The sequence below is a fragment of the Chlorocebus sabaeus genome, chromosome 22, assembly GCF_047675955.1.
Source record: "Chlorocebus sabaeus isolate Y175 chromosome 22, mChlSab1.0.hap1, whole genome shotgun sequence".
Classification (NCBI taxonomy): domain Eukaryota; kingdom Metazoa; phylum Chordata; class Mammalia; order Primates; family Cercopithecidae; genus Chlorocebus; species Chlorocebus sabaeus.
This window is the reverse complement of record NC_132925.1, coordinates 14,288,132-14,303,509: the sequence shown is the minus strand read 5'-3', so window position 1 is coordinate 14,303,509 and position 15,378 is coordinate 14,288,132. Positions and strand designations below refer to the sequence as shown.

The window sequence follows — 15,378 nt, the reverse complement described above, 5'->3', positions numbered from 1 at the left end:
GGATCTAACTAAACTAAAGAGCTTCTGCACAGCAAAAGAAACTATCATCAGAGTGAACAGGCAACCTACAAAATGGGAGAAAATTTTTGCAATCTATCCATCTGACAAAGGGCTAATATCTAGAATCTACAAAGAACTTAAACAAATTTACAAGAAAAAAACAAACAACCTCATCAAAAAGTGAGCAAAGGATATGAAGAGACACTTCTCAAAAGAAGATTTTTATGCAGCCAACAAACACATGAAAAAATGCTCATCATCACTGGTCATTAGAGAAATACGAATCAAAACTACAGTGAGATACCATCTTATGCCAGTTAGAATCATGATCATTAAAAAGTCAGGAAACAACAGATGCTGTACCGGATGTGGAGAAACAGGAACGCTTTTGCACTGTTAGTGGGAGTGTAAATTAGTTCAACCATTGTGGAAGACAGTGTCGTGATTCCTCAAGGATCTAGAATTAGAAATACCATTTGACCCAGCAATCCCATTACTGGGTATATACCCAAAAGATTATAAATCCTTCTACTATAAGGACACATGCACATGTATGTTTATTGCAGCACTATTCACAATAGCAAAGACTTGGAACCAACCCAAATGTCCATCAATGATAGACTGGATGAAGAAAATGTGGCACATATACACCATGAAATGCTATGCAGCCATATAAAAGGATGAGTTCATGTCCTTTGTAGGGACACAGATGAAGCTGGAAACCATCATTCTCAGCAAACTATCACAGGAACAGAAAACCAAACACCACATCTTCTCACTCATTAGTGGGAACTGAACAATGAGAACACACGGACACAGGGAAGGGAACATCACACACCACTGGGGCCTGTTGGAGGTGGGGGGCTGGGGGAGGGATAGCATTAGGAGAAATACCTAATGTAGGTGATGGGTTGATGGTTGCAGCAAACCACCATGGCATGGGTATACCTATGTAACAAAACTGCACATTCTGCACATGTACCTCAGAACTTAAAAGTATAATAATAATAAAGACATGTACTTATTGCAGACTGAAGCAGAACTCTTCAGAAATTATTCTATCTCATTCTTTAATGACTAGACAGAATAAAGCCTAAATAGAACAACTGAAATTTTTGATCTTTCATGATCTACACCCAACCCTACTGAACTATATAGATTTCCTGGAACAAGTTTCTTTAACATTTACTGGTCTCCACATAAACCACGCCCCGCCCCCCAACCTCCCTGAATAACCTTTACTCTCTCACTTATCCGTTCTCAACTCTGGGAGTTTTCTCCCTCCAAGCAAGCCTTTCCACTTACCACCCAGTTCACATCCTCCACCATACTCTGATATCATTATGAATAAATGTTACTGATTGGATGTGTCCAATGTTCATTTTGCATGCTTCTATCATAGAACCATCACAACAAGCTTGAGAGAGGCAGCTCTTACTCCTATTTTAGAGGTTAACTGAGGCTTTTAGAGATTTGGCAACTTACCTGAGGTCACATTGCTAGTAGGCAGAAGTATCTGATTCAAAATCAGACTGACTTTAAAGCCTAACAGGAGTGATTCCCAAAGTGTGAGACCCTGGTACAACAGCACAGAGCTACAAAAGGGGGCGGGAAAGAGAATTTTACCCCAACCGTCACTTAGTGCAAGTGGCCGTGACCTCCCTGAAACCCTCGTATCTGTAACAATGATACCAGCTAGACACATCCTGCCTATAGAAGCAGCTGCAACAGACCAACTCTTGAAGAGACTGCTAAGGCTGCTCAGGCTGGTGCTTCCTAGCCCTGAGAAAGCAAAGCTGTGGATTAATGTGATTCTTGCAGCTCCCCTTGCACACACCTGCCACTGACCTCCATTCTCCTCCCCACAATACACACACACACACAAACACACACACACCCCCTCCTGTGCCTTCACTGGGTGGGTTGCTACCCTGGCGCCAGAGGGAAGTGGCTTCCGAATCCAAAGCTTTGATGGATGGGCAAGTTGCTTAGCAATCAGTAGCAGGAATGCACGTTAGATGACTCTAGAAAACAGAGGCCAGGCGCCACACTCCAGGCCTTCTCCCAAGATTCACAGTTAGTCTGAAGCTGCTCCATTTATTGGTCTTCCAAGTGAGAAGAAGTGCAAGTACCTCACCAGCCAGCAGAACTGGAGACATACAAGGTCAGTGACTTGCAAATTTGCTAGTGCATCACTGATATCATTTTGAAAAAAAACACATTTTAAGTTAACATTAAAATCTCGCCATATGTTTAAAGGATGCAATTTCCAGCATACTATAAAAATTGACATTTTAAAATACAAATTATACTGCTTTTAATATGTGCCCAGTGGAATCTAAATATCAGAATGATTCTGATACCCATCATCACCCATTTAAAAATTCACAGACTGACTTGTCTTTAACAGGTGAAAATGATATGTCGCTCGTTTTCCTCTTTTATTTACATTCTACTTCATATAACTTCATCTTAATACATTTTCATGCTTGAAATCTTTTTATCACCCTCTCATACTTCTCTAGCCCCTACATATACACATGTGTATATACTAAATTTGTTTCTCCTGTGATCTTAAATCTCTAAGTGTTAAAATGATAACTTCTGGATTCAGGGATCAATAATATTATTAGTATAAAACCCATCAAAACAACTTATAAATATAGAAGTAAAAATTGGTAAGAAATGGATCTCTTAATGAAATAAGCTTTTGTTTCCATACATTCATAAATGAATATTACTTCTTACTATAATAAAATCAGTCAGGATTCAACATCATTTTTAAGCCTATTTTGTGTTTTTAAGAGCTGAGAAAAACCTTCAGTTAAATAAGTGGATGAGAATTAAATATATTTTGTTATAGCAATGTTTCTTACTTTGAATTCTTCTGGAGTTATATCCCCAAATCACTTAGCGACCTATCATCAAAAATGTCTTAAATGACTTGGTAGCTGACATCTCAATCAAGGCTCCTTCACTTTTGTTGAAAGCAAAACTTGGAAACCACCTGACTTATCAGAGAATCTGTTAGTCATTTGCTTTCTCACACTGACACTCCAATAGTTTCTGGCACATGGAGGTTTGAATACCCGGAGGAACGTGGCATAGAAGCCAGAATGGTGCAAGTGTGCCTTTTTTTGTGAAAAGGGTGAAGGAAAATTGGGGAAGGGCAGGTTGGGAAAGGAGAATATGTACCGCCTTACGTACAGAGGGGCAGAGTAGTTTTCTTAAAGAGAATACATGAAAGTTGAGGATCTGAAAACTGACTGCTGTCACTTGCCTGAGCCTACATACCCCCTTGGAAAGTCTTTCTATTTCTTACTCATTGTTGCTCTTCCCTCCAATACGCTAAGTCTGTTTTGTCTTCTTTTTTTTAGAGATGAGGTCTCACTCTGTCACCAAGGCTGCAGTACTGCTGTGCGATCATGGCTCACTGAAGCCTCGAGCTCCTGGACTCAAGCGATCCTCCTACCTCACTCTCCCAAATAGTTGGGCCTACAGGCACGCATTACCAAAACCAGCTGATTTTTTATTTTTTCTAGAGATGAGGTCTTGCTATATTGCCCATGCTGGTCTTGAACTCCTGTCCTCAAGCAATCCTCCCGCCCTCAAGCAATTCTCCTGCCTTGGCCTCCCAAAGTGCTGGAATTACAGGTGTAAACCATCGTCTATTATCTTCTTGTCAACGTTCATTCATTCTCTAAAAATACACCGTCTGTCGACTACATGCTAGGCACATCTATTTACTGATAATGATATAAAATTAGCTTATATTTAAATTCCTAAGAAACAAAAGAAAAATATTAAAACTGACCAAAAAATAAATATTAAGTAAAACTGGACAGATAGTACACAGGAATAACTGAAATTTGAGAAACAGTGAATAAAGCTAAACTAATATATCACACTGTGTGTCACGCTGCCTGCTTACCCATTTCCCTAACTCGTTTATATGGGAACCTTGACTTATTTTTCTCTGTCTCCTTGGCTAAGTGCCTGGGGCCTAAATCCCAGAGTAAATTGAGAAAATTAGAGTTTTGATTCAAGGCTCTCTGAACTACTTACTATTTTAACAAAGTTAAAGCATTAAAAAATTAAAAGATAGTTAAGTTAAAATCTTGCAAAACTGTATAATGTATCATTTGGATAATGATATTATTGGATAATTATACTATCAAATTATTATTTGATAATAATACATTCCTTCCTAGTGAGGAAGATGAAAAATATCATTTAATCTAGAAATTGTTAAACGCAATTAATATAACCCAGTAGATTACAGAACCTATTTAAATTTCCATAGCTAAGAAAGAGAAATCCCTTGATTTAGTGCTATTATTATCCACTAGAGGGTGCTCATTCAACTATTTTAAAAGTTGCTTGGCAATGAAAAATAAATCAATTTATGGAAATGCACCAAAGTATATTTCTGAGTAATTTTATTTTTATTCTTCAGAGATGCTAATGAGGAGCTGATGGCTTCCTATTGTATTCTGGCAAAGGCTCTTCCTTGTATCTCATAGAAGGGCAATTTATGTCCAGATCTGGTATTCACTGCTCCTCAGATAGGAAATCCTTTCGCGTTTCTAGTGGAGCATCAACAGGCTAAAAATCCTGAGCGTAAGGAGTCCTTCATACTACAGGATCTGAGCATACATTTGGAAGGATGCAACTCCAAATCCTTCACAGCAGCACAGAAGGTGTAGGAAAAGGCATGGACTTTTAAGTCACAGGACTGAATTTGCCATAACTACAAGATACCTATCAATTGTTCTAACCTCTGACTTTAAAGGGTCTAAAAGTTACTTCTTTACAGAGATTTGCACAGATTAAGGCTGAAAACGTGTGTGAAGCCAACATATAGGACAATATAGAAATCTAGATACTAGTTCATTTCTCTCTTACCTAACTACCTGGGACTACACCCCTCACAGATTATGGTAATATTATCTGATTGTGTGTGTGTGTATTTTTTTTCCTCTCTGTATCTGAACTCTGGGTGAGGAGAGTGTCCAAAAAAAAAAGATGTTGCAGACAGTTTAGACTTACACATTCTGTTTGTTTTGCTTTCTATAAAGTACATGTATAATTTCCAAAGTTAATTGAGATTTCTAATTAACTCTTACATTAATCACACATTTATTAAGTATCCATTAATTATCCAAGTAATCATACATGGATTTGAGGGCAGGATATATACAGTCCATTTTTGTATTCTCATTGCTTAGCACAACGCCTAGTACACAAACACTGCCAAAACTGGGAATAAGCAGTAATGGTTGCTAAAATAAGCAAACAGGTAAGTACTAAAGATGGCTATTGCAATATGCCAGATAAGAGATTGTGATGGTCTAAGTGAATGGCAGTAGTACAGCATTTTTTTTAAAAGATCCAAATTAAAGGGGGCAGGGTAGTTTAGTCTCAAAGACAACTCTCACTTCTGACACCAACTACAAGTTCAGGGATTCCCAGCATGATTCTCAGGTTTGATTATTCACTGGGACACAACTGAACTCATTGAAAGCTGTTATAATCACAGTTATAGTCACAGTTTATTACAACGAAAGCATACAGATTAAAAAAAATCACAGGAAGAGACTCATGGTGCAGAATGCACAACAACTCAAAGCATGAAGCTTCCAGTTGTCCTCTCCAATGGAATCACCAACGAGGTTAACTTTTGCTGGCAGTAATGTATGACAGTATACACAAGAGTACTGCCAACCAGGGACACTCACCAAAGCCTTGGTATACACTCTTTATTGGGGCTTGGTCATGTACATATGATTGACTGCCCATACAGCTTTTAGTCACAAGCCCTTCTGGATGTTGAGTTGACATCTGTGAACACCAGGCCTCAACATAAATCACATTGTTAGATTATCAGGTGCGACCTCAACACCCAGGTAAACAAAGACACACTTATCACGAAGGACATTCCAAGGGCTTAGAGATTGCCACCCATGAGCTGAGGGCAGTTGCCAGACCTATTTTTATACAAGGTTCATTTTTTACTACAAAGGCAGTGAAGGTATAGAGAAGAAAGGAGGAAACCAGACTGATGGTGATACACTTAATTCAGATAAAATATGCAGGTAGTAAAGGCAACATAGGTTTGGAAGGGAAAAATAATAATACACTTTTGAGTTTGCCAAGTAACTGAAGTTGCTAAAAAACAGAAGTATGGGACTGAATCTTGGGAAGAACCTCACAGCTTGAGATGACAGCATAGTGATAAAAGTCATGCCATGAATGGGCTTACCTGAGGAGAACATGAAGGCCACAAATAGAGCAAACATTGAACCAGGGTAAACTTCAATTTTAAAGGACTACTCAGAGGATGACTAGACAAGAGAGGTTGTTAAAAAAGAGCAAAACTAAACACTAAATATTCCTCACTACTACAGGAAACTAAAAATATTGAAAAAATTACTTTCTAAATAGGCCAAAAAAAAAAAAAAAAAAAAAAAAAGCACTTGACTTTCCCTGGAAGTAGACTCTACAAGTACATTATGTCTTGCAAATAAGCAGTTAAAAAACAAAATATGTTATTCTGTTCTTATTTCCCCATACCATCTTCCACACTCAGACTACTTCCTAAGCTGAGAAACCTTTATTTTTGCCTATGGCAAATTTAGTGCGTGTTTATGCAAAACTTAAATTACCATGAAAACTCAACAATAGGGTAGATGAAGCAGAAGGCACAGCTAATTAAATGGATTTGAGGTTCATTGCTCATTTTGTTTAGGGTCAAATAAAAGTATATGACTTTCTGCATACACTAAGTAGAAAAATAAGTTATTATAGAATATGAGTAGCCAGACTGCTACAAAGTCTACAGAAAAAAAATACCTCTTGAAATCTTTTTTTTTTTTTTTTTTTTAATCACATCCCAGATATGAGACAGTATAGAACAAGGATGAGCTGTGGGAGTTCTTGAGTCAGACAACCTAGGTACAAGCCTCAGTTCTGCCATTTATTAGCTGAGAGAACTCGGGCAAGTTACTTAAACTCTTAACGGGTTTGTTCTGAGGATGATGTAAGTCAGCATTGTCTGGCATACACTAAGCATGCAATAAGTGTTTGGTTATTTGGATACTCTACTTGAGTACCTTTGTATACTGAAAATCTCATGAATTTATTACATACTTTATTATCCAGTTTTTCATCACTGTGACAGAAAATACCCATTTGAAGATTTTCAATACTTTTGAAATAAAACCCACAAATATAAACGGTTTGCATATCACAGCATTTACCAATTTCTGTAACAGCTTAATCGTCCTAAAATTATCTCAGAATCACCTCAGACTTTGTGATCTTTATTAGCCAAAACTTAGTTTTAGAAAAATGCTTAGAACTGCCCTTTGGAAAGGAGAAATGCTTAAGAATTGATCCAAGAAAAAAACGGACAAGCCAACCATGTGAAAAATTAGTCTGGACCAAGTTCCAGATACTATCTGTAGCCATGAAACTTTCTTCCTCACGCAACATGTAGGGGACTTTTGCCCTAACTTCATGAACAGTGCACCTTCTTCCCTCTACCTAGAAGGTCTAGTTCTTCTTGTCAAAGTAAATCCTATAAGTCGCCAAGACCCAGCTACCCTTCAGGCCTTTGCTGGTACCCTCAGGCTTTGTTAGATACTCGGATCACAGTATTTACAAATTAGTTTATATAGTTGTAACCACACCCATCTCCTCACTTCTCCCATAAACACTAACTAGATGGCACGTAAACTGGACATGCAGATGGTCTTGCTCTGTATTCCAGAGAGTGTTACATAGTGTATCAGGCACTCAGTGTCAAGAACCCATACAGTAACCCATACATTAACAGCAGCTTACCAAACAATTCACATTTCTCTCACTTCCATGCGTTAAACATTCCTTGTTTTTATATTTAAATAATTTTGTGTGTATATGCACGTGTTCAAAATACACCCAGCCATCGACATAGGAAAGAAATATTATTACCGAATAATGTGTACCTTTGGCTAAGATAAAACAGTGCTAGCCTTAAAGATTTGTTGTATTATCCTCTAAATTTCAGAAACCAATTATTCCAAGTTTTATGGTTTTTCTTTTACAGTATAATTAATTTTGTCAAACAAGTGGGCATTCCTATTTCAAGGATAAAAGCAATTGCTCAAAGCAAAGGCATAACAATTTGTGCTTACCATCCCTACAATGTTTTCTTTCCCCTTTCCCTCATGCTATGATTCAATCTATTTCTTCTTAGTTGTTCCTTTCTATAGCTTCAGTAGGAAAGGGCAACCAGATTTAGATTTCTTTGGCTTCTATACTTATAGCATCCCTCCCACAAAAAGGAGGACTACATATTGTACTTTGTCTATCCCATCACAAAGCATTGAGATGAATTATACTAACCTTACTGTATTCCAGGCATCTCCAAGTTCTTTGGAATACTGTTTTTCAAAATGATCCAACACAACTTTGCAAATCTGTTTTGCAAGCTTCCCCTCTGATTTTGCTTTCAGCTATGACGATAAGAAAAAGTTGCTGACACACAGTGATATTATTACAAATTTATTGAACGTCAACATTAGCAAGGTCTTTTTTTTTTTCAAGACAAGAACACTTTTTTTGGATAATTACTAGTTCTTGAAATAGAAGCAATACCTTACATGTACCAAAACTGTACTACATTACCTACTTATGAAAAAGCAAGGTTTTTCCAAATAATTATTTTCCAAACGTGAAGCAAAGGTTAAAACGGAATCTACTGGGGCTGAGTAAACTGTCAAAAGGAACAAAATTAATTTTAAAAAGTCACTGTAAGGGCTGGGTGGTTGGCTCACCCCTGTAATCCCAGCACCGTGGGAGGGGGAGGCGGGAGGATCACATGAGGTCAGGAGTTCAAGACCAGGTTGGCCAACATGGGAAACCCCGTCTCTCCTAAAAATACAAAAATTAGCCAGGAGTGGTGGTGGGCGCCTGTAAACCCAGCTACTCAGGAGGCTGAGGTGGGAGAATCGTTTGAACTCAGGAGGTGGAGGCTGCAATGAGCCGAGATCACTCCACTGTACTCCAGCTAGCTCATGCTTTTCATGGAAGAGGCGACAGGATCATTTCCCAGTTCAAGACCAGACTGGGAAACATATCAAGGACCTGTCTCTACAGAAAGTAAAAAAAAAAAAAAAAAAAAAAAAAAAAATTAGCCAGGTGTGGTGGCCCGCTCCCGTAGTCCCAGTTACTAGGGAGGCTGAGGCTGGAGGATCGCTTGAGCCCAGGAGTTCAAGGTTGCAGTGAGCGATGATGGAGCAGCTGCATTCCAGCTTGGGTAACAGAGCAAGACCTTGTCTCTAAATGAAACTAAAAAGTCACCGTGGATGTTGACATCAAGAAAACTTGGTGAAAGGCATTTGAGAACTCTGTACTAACTTTGCAACTCTTCATTACTTTTAAGTGAAAAGTTAATTTAGAGGGAAAAAAGTCACTCCAATTCCTCGTGAAACTTCCCTGCAATTGTTTCATTTATTCATCCAAGAAAAGTGTATTCAATGCCTACTATGTAACAGACACTGTTCTAAGCTCCCGGGATACCGCTATGACACAGAAAACAAATCTCAGCCCTCCAAGAACTGGAGGGAGTGGGTACCAGAAGTCTGCGAGCTGGACGGAAGGGACTCAGCATTACTGCACTCAGCATGACTTCAGGGCTTGACAGTAAAGTCAAAGAAACGCTGATCTCGCGAGTGGACGAACAAAGGTGATGTTCCCCCCTCCCAGCACCCTCCCTCGCCACCTCGGCCGCGTGCAGAAGCGTCTCATTCAGATAGAGGTACCCAGCCGGGCCCCAGGCCTCACCCGGGTCAGCATTGTCCCGCTGAGAGCTTTCAAACAAGAGGTGTACGCGAACCGGCATCAAAAACCCTCCACGGAACTGAAAGAACAGTCTGACTTCCGGGATTAGCGGGCACCCGCTTTCATTCTCACGGTGCCTCTTCAAGTTCTCGCGAGATACTGATTTTCAGCGCTATAGAAATCTCGTGGAAGAGGCGTAGGTCCCGCGGGAGATTTCGCGCGCAGTTACTTCCGGTAGCTGGTAAACGCCGATACTTTCCAGGACGCGGAGGAAGCGGGCCAGGGTCAAAGCGACTTTCGCTATTTGGATTGATCGGCGTAGCTCTGGGCGTCCGGACCTTAGAAAGTCACATATCCGCGCGCCTGTGGCCCCAGCTTCTGTGGATGCTGAGGTGGGAGGATCGCTTGAGCAGGGGTTTGAGGTTGCAGTGACCCGTGATCGCGCCGCTGCACTGCAGCGTGGGCGACAGAGCGAGGCCTTGTCTCAAAAAATAAAGAAATAAATAAAAAGATAGTCGCATTTTGTGCTAAACACTCTGTGTATTGCTGGGGCTCAATAAAAGAATGAGTTTTGGGGTTATGTTGTATGATGACTGCTTTAAAATATTCTCAAAGCGAAGCGAGTTACTGACTTAATCTACCAAATCTAATGACCCTTGTTAGCCTAGACATTCAGTACCCAAGGATAAAAGGGTGGAATGTAATGAAAAAGAAATTAAGTCATGCTTTTCCCCAGACCTGGCCCATGGGGATAATCTCTCCTTTTAATGGGGAGTGTCAAATGATTAAACTGAAGTACGCGTGTAAAGCGGTTACAACAGTGATTAGGAAACAGTAAATGCCCAAATGTTAGCTGCTGCTATTTTCACTATTGTGATCATTGTGATTTTTATCGCGTTGATACCAAATGTGTGAAGACCGAAAGGATCCTCCACTCTCTAGCTTCCCCAATTCAACTTTACAAGGAGCGAAGTTTAATGGTTCTTCAAGGAAGTTGTTTATTACGCCGATTTTGATAGGAATAGCAGTTTATTTGCTCTTTTGGTGTCATGCTTCAGTAACTATCATTTGTAGCAACAATCAGCAATTAGAAAAAATCAGCTTGATATGGTCCCTGATATTTAATAATCATCATTTTGAGTTGTCCCTTGATGCTTATATCAGTATAGCTACATGCTATAGGTACAAGTCTTATATTCATGTAAAAACATGTCTTTCCCACTAATCTGATTTGAAGCTTAATATATTTATTTATTTAAACAAGTTTCCAAGTCACCTAAAAAAGGCATCTTATTAGAATTTAGATTTGGTACAAAAGACAATGTTATTCAGGAATGAAATGATGCCATCTCTTGGATGCCATCTGTTTAATGTTTGTGGAAAAGTCGGTCTAACCTTTCGGCCTCTGTATTTTTTATTTTATACATTTATATTTTATCAATATATTTTATATATTTACATGTTTTATACAATTTATTTTTCTATGCTTATTCCAGGATGTTGCAATTAATTAATACAGTGGTATTGTATTTGCAATGTAGACATGTAAAATAATTTGAAGAAGGGAATTTCGCGGCAGTCTTGGCCTGGCTTCCTGGTGTAGCCAGCAAGCTGGGAGGTGCTAACCCCTGCTGTCATGGTTCCTTTGCTAAACTGCATCGTCGCTATGTCCCAAAACATGGGCATCGGCAAGAATGGGGAACTGCCCTGGCCGCCGCTCAGGAATGAATTCAGGTATTTCCAGAGAACGACCACACCTCCTTCAGTAGAAGGTAAACAGAATCTGGTGATTATGGGTAGGAAGACCTGGTTCTCCATTCCTGAGAAGAATCGACCTTTAAAGGATAGAATTTAGTTAGTTCTCAGCAGAGAACTCAAGGAACCTCCTCAAGGAGCTCATTTTCTTGCCAGAAGTCTGGATGATGCCTTAAAACTTACTGAACAACCAGAATTAGCAAATAAAGTAGACATGATTTGGATAGTTGGTGGCAGTTCTGTTTATAAGGAAGCCATGAATCACCCAGGCCATCTTAAACTATTTGTGACAAGGATCATGCAGGACTTTGAAAGTGACACTTTTTTCAGAAATTGATTTGGAGAAATATAAACTTCTGCCAGAATACCCAGGTGCTCTCTCTGATGTCCAGGAGGAGAAAGGCATTAAATACAAATTTGAAGTATATGAGAAGACTGATTAATATGAAGGTGTTTTCTGGTTTAAGTTGTTCTCCCTCCCTCTGAAAAAAGTATGCACTTTTACATTAGAAAAGAGACTTGTTGACTTCAGATCTGTGGATAATTATTTCTAAGCAACGTGTTTTTATTCCCTACTAATCTTGACTATATCAGATACCATTTATGAAACATTCTTGCTATAACTGTCTCTCCAAGACCCCGACTGAGTCCCCAGCACCTGCTACAGTGAGCTGCCATTCCACACCCATCACATGTAGCACTTGACAGTCCTTGGCATTGTCAGACTTTTCTAATGTTAGTAGTATTTATTAAAGATGAAGATGCACATACCCTTCAACTGAAGGAAATACCAAAAGCTTCCTACGTGTATATCCAGAGGTTTGTAGACAAATGTTGCAGCCTTGTTTGTAACAGTGAAAAATCGAAAACAACCTGAAGTCCAGTGATGGGAAAATGAATATATTTCTGTCTTAGATTGGGGAACCCAAAGCAGATTCAAAGACTGAAATTTCAGTGAAAGCAGTGTATTTGCTAGGTCATACCAGAAGTCATCAAAGTATGGAGAAATGGAACTGAGAAGGTAAAAACCAGTTCAAAGTCAGTGAGGTTCTCATCGGTAACAAGCTCCATACTGCTGAGATGCAGGGAAACGGAGGGGAGAAAGCTGGAGTATTTAATCCCCCGCTCCTTGGTTGTCAGCTCCCTGTCCTGTGTGTGGGCAGAACATACTCCAGCTACTCTATAGGGAGTCCCAGGTGTTTGCTGTAAGAAGCTGCTGGAATGTACGGGAACAGTGAATGCCAAGCACTTAAAGCAATTCCATGTTTAAGGATGTAAGCTCTTCGTACTTTTTTTTTTTTTTTCTTTTTAAGACATAATTTCACTCTTGTTGCCCAGGCGGAGTGCAATGGTGCAACCCTGGCTAATGGCAACTTCCACCTTCCCAGGTTCAAGCAATTCTCTTGCCTCAGGCTCCTGGGCAGCTGGGACTACAGGCGCGTACCACTATGCCAGACTAATCTTGTGTTTTTGGTGGAGACATTCCATGTTGGTCAGACTGGTCTTGAACTCGACCTCAGGTGATCCTCCTGCCTCGGCCTCCAGGGGTACTGGGATTACAGGCATCAGCCACTGCACTTGGCAGATCTTCATTCTTTTAGTAAAAAGTATAAAGCCACACATGGTTTATTTGAAATATTTTATAATTTAAAAAAGTACAGAAGCAGGAAAACCAATTCTAAGTTCAAGTGAGGGATGATGGTAGTTTGAACCAAAGGATTGCATGTAGTAAGAAGTTGTGATTTAAGATATATTTTAAAGTTGGAAGTAGCAGGATATTCTGATGGAGTTTGACTTTGGTTTTGGGCCCACTGAGTTTGAGATGCCTTTGAGAAATGAAAGTAGAGAATTAAAAACTGGCCAGGCGTGGTGGCTCATGCCCGTGGTCCCAGCACTTTGAGGGGGCTAAGGCGGGTGGAATACTTGAGACCAGCTTAGGCAACATGGTGGAGCCCCGTCTCTACAAAAGATAACAAAAATTGGCTGGGCATTGTGGCGCACGACTGTAGTCCCGTGTACTCAGAGGGCTGAGACGGAGGGATCAATTGAGCCAGCGAGTTCAAGGCTGCAGTGAGTCATGATTATGCCACTGCACTCCAGCCTGGGTGACAGAAGAGACCCTGTCTCAAAAAAGAATCTGAAAACAATGGAACCATGCCTTCCGAATTCTAGAAAGTTGTTTTCAACTGATAAATCTATATTCAGCCAAATAATCAAGGGTGAAGGTAAAATAATACATGTTTAGACAAGCAAAGACTCAGGGGTTACATGTACCCTTTCTTGGGAAGCTATTGGAGAAAATACTCCAGCAAAATTAAGGAGTACGCAAACCAGAGAATGACACGGATCCAGCAAATAGGATCCAACACAGACAATATTCCAGCTATGGAGCTAGCTTTAAAAAGAAACAGTAAAAATATTAATAGGTTAGCTGGGTGGAATAGCCCATGCCTGTAGTCCCAGCTACTCAGGAGGCTAAGCAAAAGGATGGCTTGAACCCAAGAGTTCCAGACCAGCCTGGCCACCACAGTGAGATCCCTTCTCTTAAAAATAATAGGTTATTGCCAGATTGGGGCATTTGGAAAGAAGTGCATTGAAGATAAAGCAAAAGTAAAAACAAAACAAAACAAAAAAACAAAAACAAACAAACAAAAAAACAAGGGGGAAGGGTTGGTTAGGCAATCATTAATTCTATGGCAGGAAGAAGTACAGGATAGGAAGTAAGAGCATCATACGCTGTTTTTCTCAACAATGAGCAATATGTACATAGTCATAATGATGTGGTGACTGCTTAGCCCCTAAATCTGGTAACTACTTTGGGACAATATGAGAGGAAAAGTGAAGATAGTGATGGTGTAAGAGCTAAATCCTCATCTGTCATATCAAGAAATCACTAATGTATAACGTAATCAGGAAATGACTAAGTAGTTATGTGAAGAAAAAATAGAACATTGTTGGAAGAATTAGAACTCATTGCTCTGGAGAATTAGGAGGGATGGGGCAGGGGACTGTTAGGATGCATTATAAACTGAAGAGGCTTTTTAAAATTGTATGTATGAATATATGCATTCACTTGAAAAACTAAAAAAAAAATAATAATTTTTTAAAACCCATGAAGGTAACTACCAGAAGGAAAAACTAAGAGAATGAAAAGTGCTTGCCTCTGAAAAGAACAAGTGGCAGGACTGCTGTTTTTCACTGTAAGACTTTTGGTGCTATTTGATTTTACTTAACCATTTTTCATATATTTCTTTAATAAAAATAATTCTATCTTAATAAAAAGTTACACTCATTCATTAAAAAAAGAAATTTAAGAATGTAGTAAGAATCATACACTTTATTTCAGTTAGAGAAAGGCAATGTGTTACACTTGGAAAGAAGTCATATTAATTTTACCACATATTTTTGGGACTCAGCAAAATATTTTATATTTTCTTTATATTTTCTGATTTTAAATAAGCAATTTTGCTTATGAATTTTGTCTGAATCTCTAATAATCTCCTTATAATGCCTAATTATGCCCTTAGTTTGGGTAGGTTTTTCAAAACTTACCAGTTATTTCTTTTTTAGATTACCACTCATGTCCACTTATCTATAGGTGTCTTAGTATCATCTTATTTATATTTGAGATAACCATGTCAGATGTTAAAATACTTTCCCCATTTTTCTTATAACCATTTGACTTTAAGTGTGAAGGTATTTAAAATTTTTGGTGTGTGCACTGTAAATTGAGTTTATTGATTCCACTGCTTTCAGGCTTATACATTTTTTCCCAGAGTGAAGCCACTTCTGTTTCTC

General features: G+C 39.1%; 2 protein-coding genes across 6 annotated transcripts in view; one reads left to right on the top strand and one right to left on the bottom strand.

Moving 5' to 3' along the window:
• NSUN3 (NOP2/Sun RNA methyltransferase 3) overlaps window positions 1–9,950 on the bottom strand; it is a 211,465-nt gene extending 201,515 nt beyond the window's left edge. For 4 of the 5 annotated variants that reach the window (XR_012090521.1, XR_012090520.1, XR_012090519.1 and 1 more), the window contains exon 1: window positions 8,389–8,494. Coding sequence is in view for 1 of the 5 variants with exons in the window: in XM_007986140.3 (XP_007984331.1) it covers window positions 8,389–8,498; window positions 9,829–9,840 (122 nt within the window). In the remaining 4 variants the exon portion in view is untranslated. Of the gene's footprint in view, window positions 1–8,388; window positions 8,499–9,828 lie in introns of those variants that run through there. The other variant, XM_007986140.3, reaches the window with a different exon arrangement.
• Window positions 9,951–11,385: 1,435 nt separating this feature from the next.
• On the top strand, window positions 11,386–12,055 carry DHFR2 (dihydrofolate reductase 2). The gene is given in 2 exon segments (XM_038003208.2): window positions 11,386–11,907; window positions 11,909–12,055. Coding segments are annotated over 2 exon segments (561 nt in total). The 5' UTR covers window positions 11,386–11,461; the 3' UTR covers window positions 12,024–12,055.
• The last annotated feature ends 3,323 nt before the right edge of the window (window positions 12,056–15,378 follow it).